The following is a 21,492-nucleotide window of genomic DNA, read 5'->3' on the forward strand; positions in this document are numbered from 1 at the left end:
TTTTTTTTTTTTGCCTCATCCATGTTGATTTTCGCTGATCCTGGATCCAAATCCGGGTTGGAATCCGTGATCTCCAGAGCTCCCTGCCACCTGGATTCCCTCGGATTTATCCTTGTTCAACCCATCCCGGCTCCCAGCAGGATTTTCGTGGATTTGCCTTCCTCCAGCTGGCTTTGTCTGGGAATTGCCTTTTCCCACTCCCATCCTGATCCCTTCCTGCTCCCATCTCATCCCCGGCATTCCCTGCTCATTCCCATCCATTCCAACATTCCGTCCTCTGACATTCAGCTGGAATCCAGAAGAACGCCTGGAAAATCACTGGGAGAGCAGCAGGAAGGGATAAGGAAAAAAAAAAAACCTGGAATGATGCAGGGTTAAAATCCACGTTGATCCTGGAGAGGATGGATGGGGCAGGAGGTCTTTCCCAAGGATTTCCCGCTGGATTTGCTGAAGGATTGATCTCTAAAATCCCTTCCAACCCAAACCATTCCATGATTCCGGGCTTGAGCAGCCTGAAATGAGTTTTTTTTGGGAATTAGATTTTCAGAGGTAACCCAGGGAATGTGGGAATTCTCTGCAGCTCTCCCTTCCCCTTCGGTTTATCCCAGATAAAATTCCCATTCCCTGCCAGCACTAACCCATGCTGGGAGCACATGGATCATGGGATGGAGGAGTGGCTGCTCCATGTGGGAATCCCAGGCGCTTCTTCCCACATGGAATTCCCGAAAACCTCCTTCTAACAAGCAGATGGACTCAGGAGCCAGCAATTCCCAAGGAAAATTAAAGCTTGGAATTTTATAGGAAGGAGGGTTGGAATTGGATGATCCTTAGGGCCCTTTCCAACCCCAACCATTCCATGATTCCATGTGGAAAATCCCTTTGGAGAACCTATCCCTCACCCAATCCCGTAATTAAAACACGCCCACACATCATTGAATCCAATAAAATTCCATCTGGGAGAGAATTCCATGCTCCTGGCAAGGATTTCCAGAGGTTTTGCTTTCATTGCGGCCTTTCTGGGGGCTCTGGGAGATGCAGGAAAAGAAAAATGGGAGGAATTCTGGCTCCCACTCTCCTCCTCTGGAAAGGCAAATTGGGAATTCCTCGGCCGCCTCCCAGGTTTGGGATGATCTCAGTGGAATTCCCAGGTGGTTTCACCCGAGCCTATCCCATGGATTTCTGGATTATCTATGAAGTGTGGGATGAACCACAGCCCCTTCCCAGATCCAGAGGCGATGCCAATCCCCCATCCCATGGTGCTGCTCCCACTAAATTTTTTGGGACTCGCTCAACTACAAACCCACCGCTGCTGCTTCATCCCTTTCCTCATTCCACTGTGATCCCAGGGTGGGATAGAGGTGGTTCCACCCCATCATTCCCTAAAAAAGGTCTAACCTTGGAGGGCAGATCCCTGGGAAAAGCTCAGGAATGCTCGATCTTCTCCAGGATGGATTAAAGAGATGGAACCACTTTTCCGGCACCTCCATCCTGCCATTCCTCCCCTCTCTCCTCCGGCTGTCCTGGATTTCCTGGGAGAGATCAGTTTGGCAAGGACGGAGATTCCGGGTGGATCCAGCCTGGAAAGGGGTTGGATGTCCCATCCTGGCGCTTCCTGACGTTTTCCTTTCCCTCTCCGCTCCCGCAGTCCGCGGATTCCGACCTTCCCTACCCGCCGCCGCAGCGGGAGCCCAACGTTTACATGGTCCCGCAGGGAATCAAACCCGTCCTGCAGCGCACGGCCATCGAGGTGAGCCGCGGGTCCGGGAACGACCGCCGGGAATGGGATCCAAGATGGATTCTGGGTTGGGATTCTGGAAAAAAAAAAAAAAAAAAAAAAAAAAAAAAAAAAAAAAAAAAAAAAGAGGCTCCAGGGGGAACTTCTGGCTCCTCACAATTCCCTGACAGGAAGGGGGAGCCGAGGGTGTTGGGGTCTGCTCCCAGGGAAGCAGGGATGGGATAAGGATGAAGGTCAGGGAACAAGGGATGGAGTAAGGATGAAGTTCATGGAATGAAGGATAGGATAAGGATAGAGATGAAGTTCGGGGAATGAGGGATGGGATGAGGATGAAGTTCAGGGAACAAGGGACTGGATAAGGATGAAGTTCAGGGGAGGGGGCATGGGATAAGGATGAAGTTCAGGGAATGAGGGGTGGGATAAGGATGAAGTTCAGGGAATTAAGAATGGGAGAAGGATAAGGATGAAGGTCAGGGAACAAGGGATGGGGTAAGGATAAAGATGAAGTTCGGGGAATGAGGGATGGGATAAGGATGAAGTTCAGGGAATGAGGGGTGGGATAAGGATGAAGTTCAGGGAATGAGGGATGGGATGAGGATGAATTTCAGGGAACAAGGGACTGGATAAGGATCAAGTTCAGGGGAGGGGGCATGGGATAAGGATGAAGTTCAGGGAATGAGGAATAGGAGAAGGATGATGTTCAGGGAACAAGGACTGGGATAAGGATGAAATTCAGGGAATGAGGGATAGGATAAGGATAAGGATGAAGTTCAGGGAACAAGGAATGGGATAAGGATGAAACTCAGAGAATGAGGGATGGGATAAGGATGAAGTTCAGGTTGGATTGCAGGAGGAATTTCCTCATGGAAAGGGTGGTCAGGCATTGGAAATGCCCAGAGAGCTTTGCTATTCCCATCCCCCTGGAAGTGTCCAAGGAAAACCTGGTGCCAAGGTGGGGATCGGTCACGGGTTAAACTCAGTGACCTTGGAGGTCTTTTCCAACCTCAAGGATTCCATCATTCCCACCACTGCTTGTCCTGCATGGTTGAACTTCCAAGTTCTCCTCCACTGCCGAGGAGCTCCATGGAAGCCTGGAAGCAGAGTTTTGCCTCAGGATTTGGTGTCCTCCCCTCATCCCACAGGTCCTGGCCTGGGGCCTGAGGAACCTCAAGAGCTTCCAGCTGGCCAGCGTGACCTCGCCCAGCCTGCTGGTGGAGTGCGGGGGGCAGCGCGTCCAGTCCGGCGTCATCAAGAATGTCAAGAAGAACCCCAACTTCGACGTCTGCGTGCTCTTCATGGAAGTGGTGAGGTCCCAGCGGGACTGGGGCGGTGCAGGGGGAAGGGGAGGTCCTCAAAAATGGGGTGAAGTTCCTTAAAATCCTGTACAAAAGGGAGCTGGTGAAGGACCTCAAAGTCACATAAAGGTGGACCTTGTGAAGGGCCTGGAGATGCCGTAAAAATGTATCTTAGGGTGAAGGACCTCAAAGTTCCATAAAAATGTGTCTTGTGAAGGACCTAGAAGATCCATAAAATAGGGTCTTGTTACAAAGGATCTGGAGGTCCCATAAAATTGGATCTTGTGGCGAAGGACCTCAAAGTCCCCTAAAAATGGATCTTGTAGTGGAGGACCTCATAAAGCCCCATAAAATATATATTTTGTGAAGAACCTCAAAGTCCCATGAAAATAAATCACTTGAAGGGTTTGGAGGTCCCATAAAAATGGATCTCATGCAGAAGGACCTGGAGGTCCCATAAAATTGGATCTTGTGGTGAAGGACCTCAAAATCCCATAAAAGGAGATCTTGTGCTGAAGGACCTTGAAGTCCCATAAAAGTGGATCTTGTCAAGGACAGTCCTGTAAAAATGGATTTTATGGTGAAGGACCTCAAAATTCCAAAAGAATGGATCTGGTGAAAGATCTTAGCACCCCGTAAAAATGGACCATGTGGAAGTGTCATAAAATTAGTTCTTCTGGTGAAGGACCTCAAATTTCCATAAAAATGGTTCTTCTGGTGAAGTTCCTTCTGCCCTTGGTTTTTTGGGGATGGTGCAGAACCTCTGCCCTCCCTTTCCGGCCTCATTCCATCTTCCCTTCCCTCTTCCCGCAGCGTCTGCCCAAGGAGAGCCTCTACAGCCCCCCCATCATCCTGAAGATCATCGACAACCGCCCCTTCGGCCGGAGACCCGTGGTGGGACAGTGCACGATCCGCTCCCTCCAGGAATTCTACTGGGATCCCTCCCAGCAGGACACGGGGGCGCCCCAGGAGCAGCCAGGTACGTGGGAACGTTGGGATTTGTGTCCTTCATGGAATTGTGGGATGGTTGGGTTGGGAGGGAACTTAAAGATGATCCCGTTCCCACCCCATCCATGGGCAGGGACACCTCCCATTGTCCCAGGTGGATCCAAGCCCCAGTGTCCAACCTGGCCTTGGGCACTGCCAGGGATCCAGGGGCAGCCCCAGCAAATCTGGGAATTCCAGCCCAGCCCCTGCCCACCCTCCCAGCCAGGAATTCCTTCCCAATATTCCATTGAAATCTCCCCTCCTTCAGTTCAATCCATTCCCCCTTGTCCTGGCACTCCATGTCCTTGTCCCAAGCCCCTCTCCTGACTCCTTGGAGTCCTGGATGGGATGGGGATCGTGGGATTGGGATCTTGGAGATGAGCTTTGGGTGGTGAGAAAAGTCTGGATGAGTTTGGGATCATGGAGAAGAACTTTGTGTGATGGGAAGTGTCTGGGATGAGTTTGGGATCATGGAGAAGAACTTTGGATGGTGGGAAGGGTCTGGGATGAGTTTGGGATCGTGGAGATGAACTTCATGTGGTGGGAAGGGTCTGGGAGATGTTGGGATCATGGAGATGAACTTTGGATGGTGGGAAATGTCTGGGATGAGTTTGGGATCGTGGAGGTGAACTTTGGATGGTCTGAGGGGTCCGAGTGAGATTGGGATCATGGAGGTGGGGTCTGGGAGAAACCGGGATCACTGCTGGAGGTCAATCCCACGGTTTCTGGGCTCTGGGATTCCCAAATCCTGGGATCACAGTGCTGCCCCGCTCCGGTTGCAGATGACGTCAGCCTCACGCCCAGGGACGACGTCCTCATCGACATCGATGACAAAGAGCCCCTGATCCCCATCCAGGTACGGAAAACGCGCTGGGAAGATCCCGGATTCTTTCCGCGCTCCGGTGGATGTGGTGAGGGTGGATCCAAGGTGCCAACGTGAGGCTGGGTCCGCTTGGTTCCATCCTTTTCCAACTTTCACGTGTTTTTCCTTCCTCTCTTCACCGGCACAACCCCAAACTCCTCCTCATGCCCTCTCTTGGGAATGAGGGACTGGATTTGCTCTCCTGATGGAGAGAAATCCATGCCAGGTTCTTCCCAAGGAAAGCAAAAATTCCCTGAGCCTCCGCCGTCCTCGCTCCATGGCCGGGTCTCCTTTTCCCAGTTTGGCTCCTGGTTTGCAGGAATTTTGCTGGACTGGGATTGCGGAATCCCCAGTCCCAGATCCATGGTGGTGGGAATGGGGATCAGTGCCGTTCCAATGATTTTGAGGGATCTCAGCATTCCCTTGGGAATAGATCAGGATGCACACACCCCTGGAGCTTCCATTCTTCCAGAAACTTCCTGTATCCGCAGTCCTCGGATTCCTTCTCCAGCAGAAGGAATCTTTGGGACAGACCTGTGCTGAGCTGTGAGTGGGATGTGCAGATCCCGAGGTGATCCCGGTGCCTCTGGAGCAGCTGGGAATGGTGTCAGGAATGTTTGGTGGAGCTTTTCCCAGTCTCCCATCCCTTGGTGGGATATCAAGGGCTGGAATTTCCCTTCTCCCTATTCCCAGATGCCACAGGGCTGGAAAAACTGGAGTTTCTGGAAGGAATCAGCTTTCCAGGTGTTCCCTGCCTCAGTTTCCCTGGCCTTGAGCAATTCCAGGGATGGAGGAGCTGCTGAATCCAAGATGTCCAACTTGGGCATGGATCCCGCTTTTTATCCATGTCCTTGGTGGCTCCTGGGGGTTTCTATTCCCAAGGATTTTCTGGTGCTTTTGGATATTTGTGGTGCATCCCAACCCAAGCTCGAGCTGGGTCCCACGTCGAGCTGGGAATCCGGAATTTGGCTAATTCCCCCCCCCCAAAACAGTGGATGTGGCCCTGCTCATTCCCACTCATTCCAAATGCTCATCCCTGGAAGTGTCCAAGGTCAGGTTGGATGGAGCTTGGAGAAACCCGGGATAGTGGGAGGTGTCCCTGCCCATGGAAAATGTGGAATGGGATGAGATTTGAGATCCTTCCCACCCAAATCATTCCATGATGCCGTGATCCTGTTCACAGCTCCGTTGGGATCTTGTCCTGAAATTCTTCAGCCTGCACTGGGAATGGGACAGGAGAATTGGGAAAAGTTGGCTCCAGTGTATAAGTGTGGAAAGGGAAAAGCAGCTCCCGAAAATGCTCCTGATTGGAGCATTGGGAAATTGGGAAAGCAGCCTCATTCCCTCCTTTTCACTTCCCATTTTAGGATTTATCCTTAAAAATTACAGCTGGGCTTCATTTTTTATCAGGGGAGTAACTGGAGCTTGTCCGTGGAAAACATGGAATTTGGGAACGGGATTTTTTCTAATCAAATCCCCCTTTTTAAAGTTCAGGACAGAGAAACTTGGGGAGAAAACTTGGAAGGGAATAATGTGGGAATCTGTGGAATTCCAACTTGAGATGTGGAGCTTCACATGTGAGATCCATGACCTGGATCTGGGGATTCCCATGATCTGGAATCGGGATTTCCCATGATCCAGTGCAGGAAGTACTTGGGCATTCCCACTGGTGGGATTCCCAGTTTGTCCCATTTTTCCGAGTGATCAGGATGAGGGGAACGCCCTGGGATGTCCAGAGTGGGATTGGCCGTGCCCGCGAATCCCTGCAATCCTCTGCTCAGATTTCCATGATTTATCCACGGAAAACCATGCTGGTGGAAAACCTGCTCCCTTTTTTTTTTCCTTTGGGAATAAAACCTCTGGATAGGGACTCGCCTCCCTGAGCTGCTCCCAGGAATGTGGGATCCCATCCCAAAGATTCCAGAAGAAGGAATGAGATGGAGCTTTGGAATCCTGGAGCTTTGTTCCCTAATTTTACTGGAAACATCCTCCAAGCTCGGATCAAATTTAGGGGAGAGTTTAAACAGTAGGAAAAAGGGAAGAGGAATGTGACAAAACCATTCCAAAGTGGAAAATTCTGGCATTTTTTTTCCTGGGAAAAACCATTTCCCAAACAATCCCCCTGCCACCAATGGAGTTTTCCATTTTGACCCCGGATTCGTCCTTCTCCATTTGTTTCTTTCCTTGTTTTTCCCGTTATTTCGGGAAAGGAGGGAGCTTCTCCCTGGAAAGCCAACCCAAAATTCCCACCTGGGAATTTTGGCCCTGGAAGCTGCTCCTCTCCTGGAGGTGGACATGGATTGAGGCGTGGATGGACCATTGGGATCGTTCCGCCCATCCCGGGCCAGATTTGGCAGGTCAAGGAGCAATCCCGGCCCGCAGGGACCATCCTGCTCCGCTTTCCCGGGAAAAGGGATGGATCCCAGGCCAGCAGCTCGCGCTCGGGGCTCTTTGGAAGCGGGAGCCAGGATTTTTCATGGATGCGTTTCTGTGTGTGGCTCTGGAGTTTTGCTCCCTCCTTGCCAAGCCTGGCTTTGGTCCCTGCTCCGAAGGATGGTTGGAACAAAGGATCCCTTTGTTGCTTTCCCTGGAAAATCGGGAAAACAACCAGAGGTGAAATCCCTCTGCTCCAAGGTTTGGGAGCGCGTTATCCATCTCATCTGAGTGGGATCAGGAGTTCAGCTGGAGTTTAAAACCAGTTTAAGTGCACGGGAACCACATCTCGACCACCCAAAGCCAGGAAAATCCTAAAAAAATCATGGAAAAGCGATTTTTCCCAGCTAATCCTGTCTTGGTTGGTTCTTTGGGAAAAGGACATGGAGCGGGGTTTTGGAAAGGTGGAATCCTGGTGGAGAATGATCCTCAGGGAGCGTTTTCCCTATGGAATGTTTTCCCTATGTGAATCCTGGTGGAAAATGATCCTCGGGGAATGTTTTCCCTGGAAATTGTGGAGTTTGGTCCAAGGATGCCGGTCTGGATCTGCTGGGATCGGAGCAGGGTTTTGGGAACAAGCCTGAGCTGGATAACCGGGAATGCTGTCGGGATTGGCCTGATCCTCAATCCTGGCTGTTTTCTGGGAAGAACCTCTCATTCCTCCCCCCTTTTCCACTTCCAAGGGATCCTTGGAATCCTGGAGCAGCGCTGCTGCTTCCTGCTCAGGGAAGGGATCCTGGGTCTTGGTTTGCCCAGGATGAGCTGGGCCTGGTCATGGGCTTTGATCCTGAGCATTCCCAATCCCATTCTAAATCCCCCTGGCTCAGATCCCTCCCTGGATTCTGGGATAATTCCTTGAGTTTGCAGCCCACGGTATCCAGGGAAAAGCCTTTCCTCCACTGGGAATTACTAACAGCTTTTCCATATTTTCCCCCTTTAATATCCCATTTTTTCCTCTACCTCATTCCAGCTGTTTGCCGAACATCCCTGAAAACAAACCCTGCGCTCATCCCAAACTTGCCTCATCCTGGGAAACCCCAGGTTTGGGAATATCAGTTTGGATTAATCCCATTAATTGATGCTTTTGCTGCTGCGCGTTCATCCCGGTTCCTGGAATTCCTTGGATAACGGATCATTTTAATTTGTAGCTTCCCGAGGGTTTGACGAGCTCAGCACTAATTAACATCCCGGATTCCCGGGCCCCGCCTCATGTAGGTATCGCTTCCTTTCTAATTGCTAAATAATTGCTTGATTAATTAATCGCTTAATTAATGACCTGAGTCCATGAGGATATGCGGATAGAGCCGGAAGGAGGCGTTTTCCTTTGGGAATGATCCCGCTTGCTGCTTAGGAAAATGGCAATTCCAGCTGGCTGCCCCTGTGTCCTTGGGTTTTCCATTAATTCCAAAGGGAATGAGGGGGGGTTTTGAAGGAATTCTGTCCCCAGCTTGGGTATCCCAGCACTGGAAGGACATGGAAAATCTGGGAGTGATCCAGAGGTGGGGCCAGGATGGTCAGAGGGATGGAGCAGCTCTGCTGGGAGGAAAAGCCAGGAGAGCTGGGAATGTTCCCCTGGAGAAGGGAAGGCTCCAGGCAGAGCTCAGAGCCCCTGGCAGGGCCTGCAGGGGCTCCAGGAGAGCTGGAGAGGGGCTGGGGACAAGGCCTGCAGGGACAGGAGCCAGGGAATGGCTCCCACTGGGAAAGGGGAGATTGGGCTGGGATCTTGGCAAGGAATTCCTGCCTGGGCTGGAATTCCCAGATTTGCTGGGGCTGCTCCTGGATCCCTGGCAGTGCCCAAGGCCAGGTTGGATCCACCTGGGATCAGGGAAGGTGTCCCTGCCCATGGATGGGGTGGAATGGGATGGGATTTGAGGATCCCTTCCCTTTCCCTGCTCCCTTTTTGTCTGTTCCGTGAGAAAAGCAGATGTTGGGATTTTCCTGGGTTTTGTAGGGAGGGCAGTGGGGATGCTTTGCCTTCTCAGGGATAATGCTCCAGAGGAGCAATTCCCTTCATCCCAAATTCATCCTGATCAGATTCCCCATGGAATCCTGCAATGGTTTGGGTTGGAAGGACCTTAAATCCCATCCCATTCCACAATTTCCATGGGCAGGGACACCTCCCACTATCCCAGGTGGATCCAAGGCCATTCCAGCCTGGCCTTGGACAGTTCCAGGGATCTGAATATTGTCCAATGGATGGATTCCTCTGTTCCAGAGAGGTGGCAGTGCTGGGATCCCGACTATGGAAACAAAAATTCCTGAAATAACCCCCTCATCCCGCTGTCCATCCACATTTTTAATTTCCATGGATTTGTTTTTTGTTTAGGACAAAGAAAATCCAGGGGAAAGAAAAAAAAACAAAAAAGAGGGAAAAGCTACAAAGCATAAATTTAAAATCAAACTATGGGAATATTAGGCGGGAATAAACCATCCTGTTGTCCCGGTTCTTACAGGATTCTCCAGGAATGGGAGTCAATGTGATAAACGCCAGTTTGCACAAAGATGGGAATGTTTCCTTGGGAAAACCATCCGGTTTGGAAAACTGGGTAACCCATCTTCCTTCCCGGCTCCTTCTCCTTTGTGGCTCAGGAGCTCTGCACAAAAGCCGGAGCTGGGAATGAGGCCCAGGGGCTGCAGCTGGGGAAATCTTGGAAAAAAGCGTTTCCAGCCAAAAAAATGCAGCTCCGTGCGGAGCGTGTGAGGGAGGTCCTGGATTTCACCGGGATCTGCCTCGGGCTGGGGCGTTAATGAGGAGAGGGAAGAGTTTAAAGTGCCAGAGGGCAGGGATGGGTGGGATATTGGGATGGAATTCTGTCCTGGGAGGGTGGGCAGGGGCTGGGCTGGAATTCCCAGATTTGCTGTGGCTGCCCCTGGATCCCTGGCAGTGCCCAAGGTCAGGTTGGACACTGGGGCTTGGAGCAGCCTGGGATAGTGAGAGGTGTCCCTGAACATGGGTTGGGGTGGGAATGGGATGGGATTTAAGGTCACTTCCAACCCAAACCATTCCAGGAGTCTGGAGCTCCTCTACTCTGAGAGCTGGGAATGTTCCCCTGGAGAAAAATCCAGGGAATCCTCAGAGTGCCTGGAGGGGCTCCAGGAGAGCTGGAGAGGGGCTGGGGACAAGGCCTGCAGGGACAGGAGCCAGGGAATGGCTCCCACTGGGAAAGGGGAGATTGGGCTGGGATCTTGGCAAGGAATTCCTGCCTGGGCTGGAATTCCCAGATTTGCTGGGGCTGCCCCTGGATCCCTGGCAGTGCCCAAGGCCCAGTTGGATGGACCAGGGATAGTGGGGAGTGTCCCTGCCTGTGGAAAGGGATGAGCTTTCAGGTCCCTTCCCATTCCATGATTCCATAATTCCATAATTCCATGATTCCTGGGCACCTCCCAGAGGAGAGGAGCTCAGAATGGACTCTCAGACACCTCTGCTCCTCCATTCCCTGCCTGGGAGCCCTACAACGCTGTTACTCTGCCGTTACTCCGCTGTTACTCCAGCTCGTGCTGCTTTCCAAATCCCCCATCCCAGGACACGTTAACGGAGCCCAGCAGAGCCAATTCCAGCCAATCCATGTCTGTAAACTATTTGGGATAATTGGTTGTTTGCTGTGTTTGCTCCTTCCAAATCCAAGCCCACATTTCACGGCTTCTCCGGTTACCGCTCCTTGGAAGGGCTCTGGGTGTTGGATGGCTCCTCCTGGGAATGGTTCCCATCCCAGCGCTGCCCCCCTCGGAATGTTCCTGATGGTTTCAATATTCCCAGCTGGGAGCCAGCCCATGGCACTGCCACTGGGGAGGGGGGAAAATATTCCCAGAGAAAAGTCCAGGATTTCCACAGCCGGGGTTTGTAGGATCATGGAATGCTTTGGGTGGGAAGGGAGCTTAAATCCCATCCCATTCCATGGGCAGGGACACCTCCCACTATCCCAGGTGAATCCAAGTCCATCCAACCTGGCCTTGGGCACTGCCAGGGATCCAGGGGCAGCCCCAGCTGCTCTGGGAATTCCAGCCCAGGCAGGAATTCCTTGCCAAGATCCCAGCCCAATCTCCCCTTTCCCAGTGGGAGCCATTCCCTGGCTCCTGTCCCTGCAGGCCTTGTCCCCAGCCCCTCTCCAGCTCTCCTGGAGCCCCTGCAGGCACTCTGAGGATTCCCTGGAATTTTCCCTTCTCCAGGGGAGCATTCCCAGCTCTCCTAGAACAAAAGAGCTCCAGAATCCTGGAATGGTTTTGGTGGGAAGTGACCTTAAATCCCATCCCATTCCCACCCCATCCCATGTTCAGGGACACCTCCCTTTATCCCAGGTGGATCCAAGCCCCAATGTCCAACCTGGCCTTGGGCACTGCCAGGGATCCAGGGGCAGCCACAGCAAATCTGGGAATTCCATCCCACCCCTTCCCCACCCTCCCAGCCAGGAATTTCTTCCATAAAGGAGAAATTCTCCTTCCTCCAGCTGTGCTTTGTTCCTAGAGCTGCTGCAGCTCCTGGGATGATGGGATTGGGTGAAATGATCCCGTTATTCCCAGGATATCCGAATGACAGGTGCCTCCTGGGAAAAAGGTTGGAGTTCCAGGGCGGTGAGAGGGAAGAGGGATGGAACAGGGATGGGGAGACAGGAAAACTCTGGATAATCATGGCAGAAGCTTTCCAGGTGGGAATAAGCTCATTTTCCAGGAAATTTTCAGGATTTGGTCCCTTGAGATTAAATTTATCCACAAGGGATTCTCGCCTGGGGGTTGTGCCCAGTGGGATCCTCTGCACAGGGGGCAGAGATCCCAATCCCAACGATCCATCTGTGCCATGGAAAAACCCCTGGAGGTGGTTTGGGATGCCTGGAGGGAATTGCATCCATCCCCTGGATAAACGAAATTCCTCAATCCATCCTTTGCCGCTCCATTGCTTTCCATGGCTTTTCCGTTCCCCAATGGAATCATATCCATCACCATTAACATTCCAGCTGCTCCTCATCCCTCCCTTTTGTGTTTTCCCTGTTTTTCATTGGAATATCGGTCAAAATCCAACAAAATCTCTAATCCAGCTCTTTCCCTTGGGGCTGCAGAGGATCCCGTGGGTAAGTCCTGGGATGAATCCAAGCGTTTTCCTTGTATCCCAATACCTGCGGAATGTCAGGATGTCCGAATGGAGCCCTTGAAACAATAAAATGGGAAGGGACAAAAGGAAAATTGGGATTTCCCCTCCCGAAAAAAAAAGGAGGTGGCAGAAGCCTCTGAGTGAATTTCCAGAATATTCCAATTAAATCCAATGTCTATCCATTAAATCCCGTGCTGTTGGCTTCAAATATAAATCCAATAAAACTCCATTTGGAATTCTCTGTGAGGTCACCGAGCTGGAATTCTGCGGCCTCCTAAAAGGAGACACCAGGATTTTCCAGGAATTTTTCACGGATTGCCGGCAAAGCAGTCTCAAAAACGGGATTCCTATAAAATCCATGGAATATTGAGCCCACATGGTCCGGTTTTCCTCCTGGAATGGTTTGCACCGGGAATGAGGCAATGGGAGTTGGTGAGAGCTGAAGTTTTGTGGGATTTTCCCAGTTTTTTTCTTCCAAGGGTTGTGCTGTTCCGGAGACCTGAGCGCCGTTAGGTTTTAATGGAAAGATGGGAATTGTATGGATTTATTAATTTATCCACAGGTTTTGTTGGGATGGGGAGGTTGGGAGGTGCTGGGATACAACCAGGAGGTCAATCCCTGTCTCCCAAATCCCAAAGTTTCCAGGAAAAGCCTAAAATTGGGGCATTTCAAGCTGTTAACACTGGAGTTAAATTGGTTTATTCCCTGCATGGAAATCCTGGGAAAACCACCCTCCGAGTGGCCAAAAATTCCCTAAAAATGCTCCAAATTCTTGGAATATTCTTCTTGGAGCTCTACCTCATTTCCCTATGAGGAATAATCCTCTTGGGAATATCCACAGTGGCTGTAACACCCAGATTTGGGCTGGGAGCATCCCAAAAAAATCCCGGAAATCAGGGACGGAGTTGATGCAGGCCTCACTTGCCAAATCGGGGAGCTGCTGCTGTTTTCCGGGGATTTTTTTCCCTGTGGAAAATGAGTAACTTTGGGATCTCTGGCTGCAGGAGGAGGAATTCATCGACTGGTGGAGCAAATTTTACGCTTCCACGGGAGAGAGGGAAAAATGTGGATATTACTTGGAAAAGGGATTTGACACCTTGAAGGTGAGTGACCTCCGTTGGGTGTGGATCCTTGGAATCCCCCTCTCCACAATATCTTCGGGATTTTTGGCTTTTTTTCCATCTGGTCTCGAAAAAACCAAAACATTTTCCCCAGGTGAGGGAAACTACGTTTCCTTTGGAAAAGCCTTTTGGGAAACTTCCAGAAATTTTCCCTTGGGAAGTGGCAGAGGGGGTGGGGAACTGCCACCCTGGGAAGGGTTTGGGAATGAGGAAAATCAGGGATTTCTCAGGGAAGAGGGAGATTTAGGCACAAGAAATGCTAAATTTAGCACAAACTCACAAATAGGGAAGATTTTCCTTGGTTTTAAGGAAAATATTCCCAGCTGGAAGATCTCCATCCATGAAAAATCCACCAGGAGACCTTGGCTTTGTCTGAGTCATTGGGATGGGTTGGAATTATTGTGGGATTCCCAAATTTCTCCTCTTCTCACTGCCCCAGAGAGAAATAAGGGCAAAAATTCCCAGAAATTTCTCCCCATGGGATGAATTTTCCCAGGATTGAAGAATTTTGGTTGGAATTTTTTTCCCCACAATCCATCTTTTCCTTCCCAGGTCTACGAGACGGAGCTGGAAAACGTTGAGGAATTTGAGCATCTCTCCGACTTCTGCCACACCTTCAAACTGTTCCGGGGGAGATCCCAGGATTCCAGCGACGACCCCTCGGTGGTGGGGGAGTTCAAGGTGGGGTGGGCCCCCTCCCCATGGATTGTGTCCGTAGGGGTGGGAATTTTGGGATCCTTAAAGTCCTTCTCAGCCCGAGTCGTTCCATGAGCCCAGGAATTGTGGGAGTTGTGGAATCCTCGTCCATGGGAGCGGCCAAGGCTGCCTGGGAGGGGCTTGGAGCAACCTGGGACAGTGGGAGGTGTCCCTGCCTGTGGAAAGGGTGGGAATGGGATGGGATTTAAGGTCACTTCCAACCCAAACCATTCCAGAATTCTGGAGCTGCTCTGCTCTGCAGCCAGGGTGGGAAAGCTGGGAATGTCCAGCTTGGAAAAGAGAAGGATCTGGGATGAATTTTGAGCCCCTGGCAGGGCCCTGCAGGGGCTCCAGGAGAGCTGGAGAGGGGCTGGGGACAAGGCCTGCAGGGACAGGAGCCAGGGAATGGCTCCCACTGGGAAAGGGGAGATTGGGCTGGGATCTTGGCAAGGAATTCCTGCCTGGGCTGCAATTCCCAGATTTGCTGGGGCTGCCCCTGGATCCCTGGCAATGCCCAAGGCCAGGCTGGGATGGACTTGGATTCACCTGGGATCAGGGATGTGTCCCTGCCCATGGGATGGGATGAGCTTTCAGCTCCCTTCCCACCCAAACCATTCCATGATTCCCTGATTCATTCCGGTGACTCCAAGTCTGCTCCCATCTCCGCGTGTTCCTCCCTGAGTTCCCGTGTCCTTTCCAGGGTTCCTTCAGGATTTACCCTCTCCCTGATGATCCGCGCGTTCCGATGCCTCCCCGGCAATTCCAGCAGCTCCCGGCCAGAGGACTCCAGGAATGTCTGGTCCGGGTTTACATCATCCGCGCCTTTGACCTCCAGCCCAAGGATTCCAATGGGAAGGTATCCCGGTGGGAAAGCTCGGCGTTGGCTCCTGTAGCGGATTCTTGGGACAGCTCAGCCCTTTTTGGTCAAAATTGGGTCAAAATTTACAGATTTGCCCTAAAATTTAGGAATTTGTTCCTGTTTTCTGCCCCCCTTGAAATATCTGGGAAGTCAGGGAGGCAACTCTTCCTTTCTTCCTTTGTCTGTTGGGATTTTTCAGGATTATTTTAATGAGTTTTGGGTTTGGTTTTATTTTGGGTTTTTTTTTTTTTTTTTCCTGGTGTTTTGGTGCTGAAGGGAATAAAATCCCGTTTTCCCCAAAATTCCTTCTTGCAAAGGTTTTGCTGGTCTGGAAGGGGAATTCTGGGGAAATGGGAATTGTGTAGGTCCAAAACTCCCCAAAACTCAGGGAAGGGAAAAATCTTTTTTAATTATCTTGGTTCCACTGGAAAAGGGAGAAATTTGAGGAATAGCAGTGGGAAATATATGAGGAAATACCTAGGAAAGGTAGATGGGAAAATAGTAAATACACGTGGAAAATTTATGGAAAAATAATTAATAGATATGAAAATATATAGAAAATATATGGAAAAAAACATATGAAAAAAACATATGAAATGTGGGAAGTATATATGGAATACGTGGAAAAATAGATGCAGAAATTCCAACCACTTTTGAATTTTCCCTGTTTTTTTTTAAGTGGATTTGGAATGGAAGTGTTTAATTCCTAAGAAATCCTCCATGAGTAATTCCCGAGGACTAAAAAGAAGAAAAAAAAAAAAAGGGAGTTTTTCCATTTAAAACCCCAAACCAACCCAAATTTGGTCTCAAATTTCCCCAGGGATGGGAATTTTACAGAGGCTCATCCCAGTCCAATACCTGGGTGCTCATTCCATTCCCTGAGTGCTGTTTCCCATCCATTCCTTAAAAAACAAATCAGCAGGAACAGGAAAATCCTGGAGAAGTGATGAGAAGACTTGGCCTGGGCGTTTTTTCCAGGGAATTCTTGGATGTGGCTGGGATGGTGGATCCCTGTAGATCCAGGTGAAATCTTTTAGGAGGAATTGGATCTTTCCCTTGAATTTTTTTCCTTCTCCCACCAAAAAAACCCAACTTGAATTAAATCCCCCACTTTCCAAGTTGATGCCAAATTCCCAGAATAATTTTACTTGAGAGAGGGATGGGATTTGGAACAACCTATGGAAAAGGGTAGGACTGGAATTGGAATCCCATGGGATTTTTTGTGGTTTCTTTCCGTGCCCACCTCCAGTGTGATCCCTACGTGAAGATTTCCGTGGGAAAGAAATCCATAAATGACCAGGAGAATTACCTTCCCTGCACTCTGGAGCCTGTCTTTGGGAAGTAAGTACGGATTCCATTCGGGATCCACGGAATTTCTTGGGTGTCCTGTTGAGGGAGTTGTGCTGGGCCAACATTCCCATTCCATTCCAACACCCAGTTCCAGGTTGGAGCAACCTGGGATAGTGGGAAGCGTTCCCTGCGCATGGCAGCGATTGGGAATGGGGTGGATTTTAAGGTTTTTTTCCCATCCCAATCTATTCCATGATTCCCTTGGCTCTCATTCATCAATCCCTGAGATTTCTGAGCTGTGGACTGGGGAGCTGGAATTCCGTAGCGGAGGAATCGGGATCATCCCATTGATGGGAAGGAGTTTGGAGAATTTCTCCTCATCCAGGAATTTTTGATCCAATGTCTGAGGGAAAAATGTGAGGAATGGGGAGGAATGGGACACCTCCACATGTTCTGGAAAAAGGTTGTCCATGGATAATTGAGTTGTTTCCCTCAGAAATGGGATAAAATTCCAAGGAAAATGGGACCAGGGAATGGCTGGAGCTGCTCCAGGGAGCGGGTTAGGTTGGATATCAGGAAAAGATTCCTCATCCAGAGGGTGGTGGGACACTGGAACAGCTCCCCAGGGAATGGCCGCATTCCTAAGGCTGCCAGAACTCCAGGAGCATTTGGACAATGTTCCCAGGGACAGGGTGGATTGTTGGGATTGTCCTGGGAAGGAGTCGGATTGATGATCCTTAAGGGGATCCAACCCAGGCCATTCCATGATTCTCTGATTTTCTGGGAGAAGAAAGCCCCGTGGAGTTGGGCTTCCCTCAGTTTCCCTGCTCCTCTTCCAGCTGCCCCTGGATCCCTGGCAGTGTCCAAGGCCAGGTTGGACGCTGTGGCTTGGATCCACCTGGGATCAGGGAAGGTGTGGAATGAGGTCATTAAGGTGTCTCCCAATCCAAACCCATTCCATAGTTCCATGATAAACGAAGACAGCCCAACACAGCCCTGGCCTGGCTGGATCAAGGTGACGCAGAAGCTCAGGGAGGGACTCTGATCCATCCCGTCACCGGCAGGGTTGGGATGGGGCGTGGATCCATTCCCATGGAATTCCAGCACAGCACCATCCCCTTTTCCCGAGCACTTCCCTGTTCCCGTTTCCAGGATGTTTGAGCTGAGCTGCACCCTGCCCCTGGAGAAGGACCTCAAGGTCACCCTCTACGACTACGACCTCCTGTCCAAGGACGAGAAGATTGGCGAGACCGTCATCGACCTGGAGAATCGCTTCCTGTCCAAATACGGCGCTCGCTGCGGCCTCCCCCAGACCTACTGCGTGTGCGTTCCTCCCTGGGCTTGGGATCTCCAGGAATGCCGGGATTGGGATGCTGAGGGGGCCACGGGATCACAGCAGGGCTGTCCTGGGGGAGACCTGGCTGGAGCTGCGCTGCCCAGAGTCCTGGTTCTCCTCCAGGGAGATCCTGCTCCAACCCCTGGTGGCTCCTGGTGACCTCGTGCTGAGGACACCCCCAGAGATGTGGCTGTCCCATCCCAGGAGTGGGAGATCGGGCTGGGATCTTGGCAAGGAATTCCTGGCTGGGCTGGAATTCCCAGATTTGCTGGGGCTGCCCCTGGATCCCTGGCAGTGCCCAAGGCCAGGCTGGACACTGGGATTGGAGCAGCCTGGGACAGTGGGAGGTGTCCCTGAACACGGAAGGAGTGGAATGGGATGGGATTTAGGGTCACTTCCAGCCCAACCCATTCCAGGATTCTGGTGTCCCTCTAGAAGGCTGGGAGAGCTGGGAATGTTTAGTCTGGAAAAGAGAAGGATCTGGGATGACCTTTGAGCCCCTGGCAGGGCCTGGAGGGGCTCCAGGAGAGCTGGAGAGGGGCTGGGGACAAGGCCTGCAGGGACAGGAGCCAGGGAATGGCTCCCACTGGGAAAGGGGAGATTGGGCTGGGATCTTGGCAAGGAATTCCTGCCTGGGCTGGAATTCCCGGATTTGCTGGGGCTGCCCCTGGATCCCTGGCAGTGCCCAAGGCCAGGCTGGACATTGGGGCTTGGATCCCTCTGGGACAGTGGGAGCTGTCCCAGCCCACGGCACTGGATGAACTCTGATGTTTTTCCAACCCGACTCATTCCATGATTCCACAGTTCCATGATTCCGTGATTCTGTTTGGTTTCAGGTCCGGCCCCAACCAGTGGCGGGACCAACTCCGCCCTTCCCAGCTGCTCCACCTCTTCTCCCTGCAGCACAACTACAAAGCTCCCACCTACAAATCCGACCGGATCATCTTCCGGGATCAGGAATACGTCCTCTCCGAGCTGGGTAAGATGTCAGGGATGCTTTGGGATTGCAGAATTTCCTTACTCCAGAGAAAGGGATGGAGCTGGATGTCATGGAGACATCACAAGGACTGAGTGATGGCATTGTCCCCATCCTCCTCCTCTCTGTCCGTGCTGGCTCTGAGCTGTTCCCAAGCTTGCTCCAAATCCTGGGATTGAACCCAGACCTTCAATCCAGAAATTCAATTCCCAACCTTGAGCTGGACCCAACCCAACACCCCTGGGTGGGGCTGACACTCTCCAGCCTGGTGTTCCAAGGGCATGGAGACATCATGAGGAGGGACATCATGGAGGTCAGGAGTGGGTGAGGGACATGTCCCCCTCCTCCTCCTCACTGTCCATGCTCTGCTCTTTTCCCAAACTTGGTCGTGCCCCAAATCCTGGGATTGAATCCACACCTTCAATCCAGGAACATTGACCTTGGTTTGACCAAGCCCAGCACCCCCAGGTGGGAGCTCCAGCCTGGTGTTCCACGTGCATGGAGATGTCACACGAAGGGTGGCATCAGCAGGAGTGGCTGATGGCATTGTCCCCATCGTCCCCTCACTGTTCACGTTGGCTCCGCCCTTTCCCCAAGGTTGTCCGTACCCCAAATCCCGGGATTGAATCCAGACCTTCAATCCAGGAGTGTTTACCTTGAATTTCTGGGCAGCTCCAAACTGATGTTCCAAGTGCATGGAGACATTGTGAGGAGCATTATGGAGGCCAGGATTGTGAAATGGACGTGTCCTCCTCCTCCTCCTCCTCACTGGCCACGTTGGCTTTGGACTATTCCCAAGCTTGGTTGTGCTCCATATCCTGGGATTGAACCCAGACCTTCAATCCAGGAGCGTTGACCTTGAGTCGGACCAAACCCAACAGCCCTGGATTGGGAGGGGAAGCTCCAACCTGATGTATTCCAAGCGCTGCCAGAGCCGGGAGAGCAGCTTTTTCATTGGAATCTCATTTTGGGAACGGTCACTAGAGGGAGACAATATCCCACACACAGACCTGGGAATTCTTTCGGGATTTGGGGGAATCAGGGAACAAACCCAACTTCTACAAAGAGGAGAAAAGCTCCAGACTTTTGGGTAGGAGTTTTTTGCTTGCCCATGGCAGCTCCCTCTGACCCAACATTCCTGGGGCAGGAGGGGTTTTTTTGGGAAAACTCTGCTTTAAGGCACAAAAAGAGGGTTTTAGTGCCAGGAGGAGGTGAAATCCCACTGGGCCTGGCCCAGGAGCTGCAGTTTGGAATCATGGAATGGTTTAGGTTGGGATCATAAGGATGATCCTGTTCCACGCCCTCCACAGGCAGTGACACTTCCCACTATCCCAGGTGGATCCAACCTGTCCTTGGATACTTCCAGGTATCCAGGCACAGCTACAGCTTTTCTGGGAATTCTCTTCCAGGGCCTCCCCACCCTCAGAGCCAAGAATTCCCAATATCCCACCTAAATTTTGATTGGATTTTTTAAGGCCACCCCACCCCAAGGATGTCACCAGAGACACAAAACGAGGCACAGCCCGGGGCTGATCCCTCTCCGCGCTCTTGGGAGACAAAGCACAAATCCCTGCAGGAATTCAGGCTTTTCTCCCTTCAGGAGAAGGGAAGCAAGGAATCCTTATGGAAAAGTTTTCCCGGGAGAGCTGGGGAGGTGTTAAAATGTGTCCCCCCTCCCTGTGGCAGCGCCTGCTGTCACCTTCTCCGAGTTCAAACAGCAGAACAAAGCCCGAGGCCTGACCCGGAGCAGATCTGGAATCCAGCTGCGAGCTCCGGAGCCGGACTGGGAATAAACTGGAGCCGTTAAACACGAGAGCCGGGATTTTACAAGCTCCTCCCCCCGGCCCGTCATTCCATAACTCCCAGGTTTTGTTGTTCTCCGGGAAGGGCTCGTTCTCTTTGCGGCGCGTAAAGCCGCACGTGTGCGCACACGCTGGGATTCCAGGGTTTTGCAAATCGTTGGGAATTGGCCCAGGTGGCTGGAGTGACGTGTGTCATTGCCAAGGAGGAAGGAGCTGGGATATCTCACCAGGATTTGGTGGAGTTGGAATAGTACTTATGGAATACTTATGGAATAATTTTTATGGATCACGTTGTCTTTCACTTGTCCTGGAAGGTGCATGACCAGAGTGCGGTGAAGTCCACCAACCCCAGCCTGGGATTTTGGGGTCGTTTGGGTTGGACTCAGAGAATCAGGGAATTTTTTAAGTTGGAAAAGATCTTTAAGATCCTGAAATCCCAGAGTTAAGTTTGGACAAGACCTCCAAGATCGAGTCCAACATTGTCCAAGTGTCATCTCCAGTTGTTCCTTGGACACCTCCAGGGGTGGGAATTTCACCTCTTCCCTGATATCCAAGGACAGGGCATCGTGTCCCATCCCAGGAATGGGATGAGGAGGCAGGATTTGGCCATTGGCTGTACTGGATGGATGGATGGATGGATGGATGGATCCCGATCAGGAAGAGAAGGCAGGAATGTCCATTATTGAGGAATCTTGGCCCATCTGTGGCAGGATCAGGCGGAGCAGGTCAGGCAGAGGAGATAATTCCAGGTCTTCCTTGGATGGAGGACCACAAATATCCCGGTGGGACTGGAGCAGGGGCTTGGACCAGAGCAGGAACTTGGAACAACCCCCAGGCTGTGCTGGTGGTGTCTCCATGTCCTTCCTCCTCCTCCCATTCCCGTCTTTCCCCCCAAATCCCACAGAAAAGAAATGGGATCCCACCGGGAGCTCACTCCTCTCTGCCCAGCTGAAGATCCTGGAGGGCTTTAAACTCTGGGATAAACTGTTGGGAGTGGGAACATGGGCAGAGGATTGA

At 51.6% G+C, this 21,492-nt stretch overlaps 1 protein-coding gene across 7 annotated transcripts in view; it reads left to right on the top strand.

Moving 5' to 3' along the window:
- The window catches only part of DYSF (dysferlin), a 73,549-nt gene that overhangs the window by 35,657 nt on the left and 16,400 nt on the right, over nt 1-21,492 (top strand). For 2 of the 7 annotated variants that reach the window (XM_071455904.1, XM_071455907.1), the window contains 12 exons: nt 1,646-1,747; nt 2,878-3,039; nt 3,844-4,009; nt 4,800-4,873; nt 8,461-8,523; nt 12,343-12,375; nt 13,400-13,498; nt 14,069-14,197; nt 14,913-15,068; nt 16,321-16,412; nt 17,514-17,684; nt 18,534-18,676. In XM_071455904.1, coding sequence (XP_071312005.1) covers nt 1,646-1,747; nt 2,878-3,039; nt 3,844-4,009; nt 4,800-4,873; nt 8,461-8,523; nt 12,343-12,375; nt 13,400-13,498; nt 14,069-14,197; nt 14,913-15,068; nt 16,321-16,412; nt 17,514-17,684; nt 18,534-18,676 — 1,390 coding nt within the window. The remainder of the gene's footprint in view (nt 1-1,645; nt 1,748-2,877; nt 3,040-3,843; nt 4,010-4,799; nt 4,874-8,460; nt 8,524-12,342; nt 12,376-13,399; nt 13,499-14,068; nt 14,198-14,912; nt 15,069-16,320; nt 16,413-17,513; nt 17,685-18,533; nt 18,677-21,492) is intronic. The other 5 variants (XM_071455905.1, XM_071455908.1, XM_071455910.1 and 2 more) reach the window with 3 other exon arrangements.

This window comes from Agelaius tricolor, unplaced genomic scaffold, assembly GCF_023055355.1.
Source record: "Agelaius tricolor isolate 1412-34295 unplaced genomic scaffold, bAgeTri1.0.p SCAF_54, whole genome shotgun sequence".
NCBI classification, from domain to species: Eukaryota; Metazoa; Chordata; class Aves; order Passeriformes; family Icteridae; genus Agelaius; species Agelaius tricolor.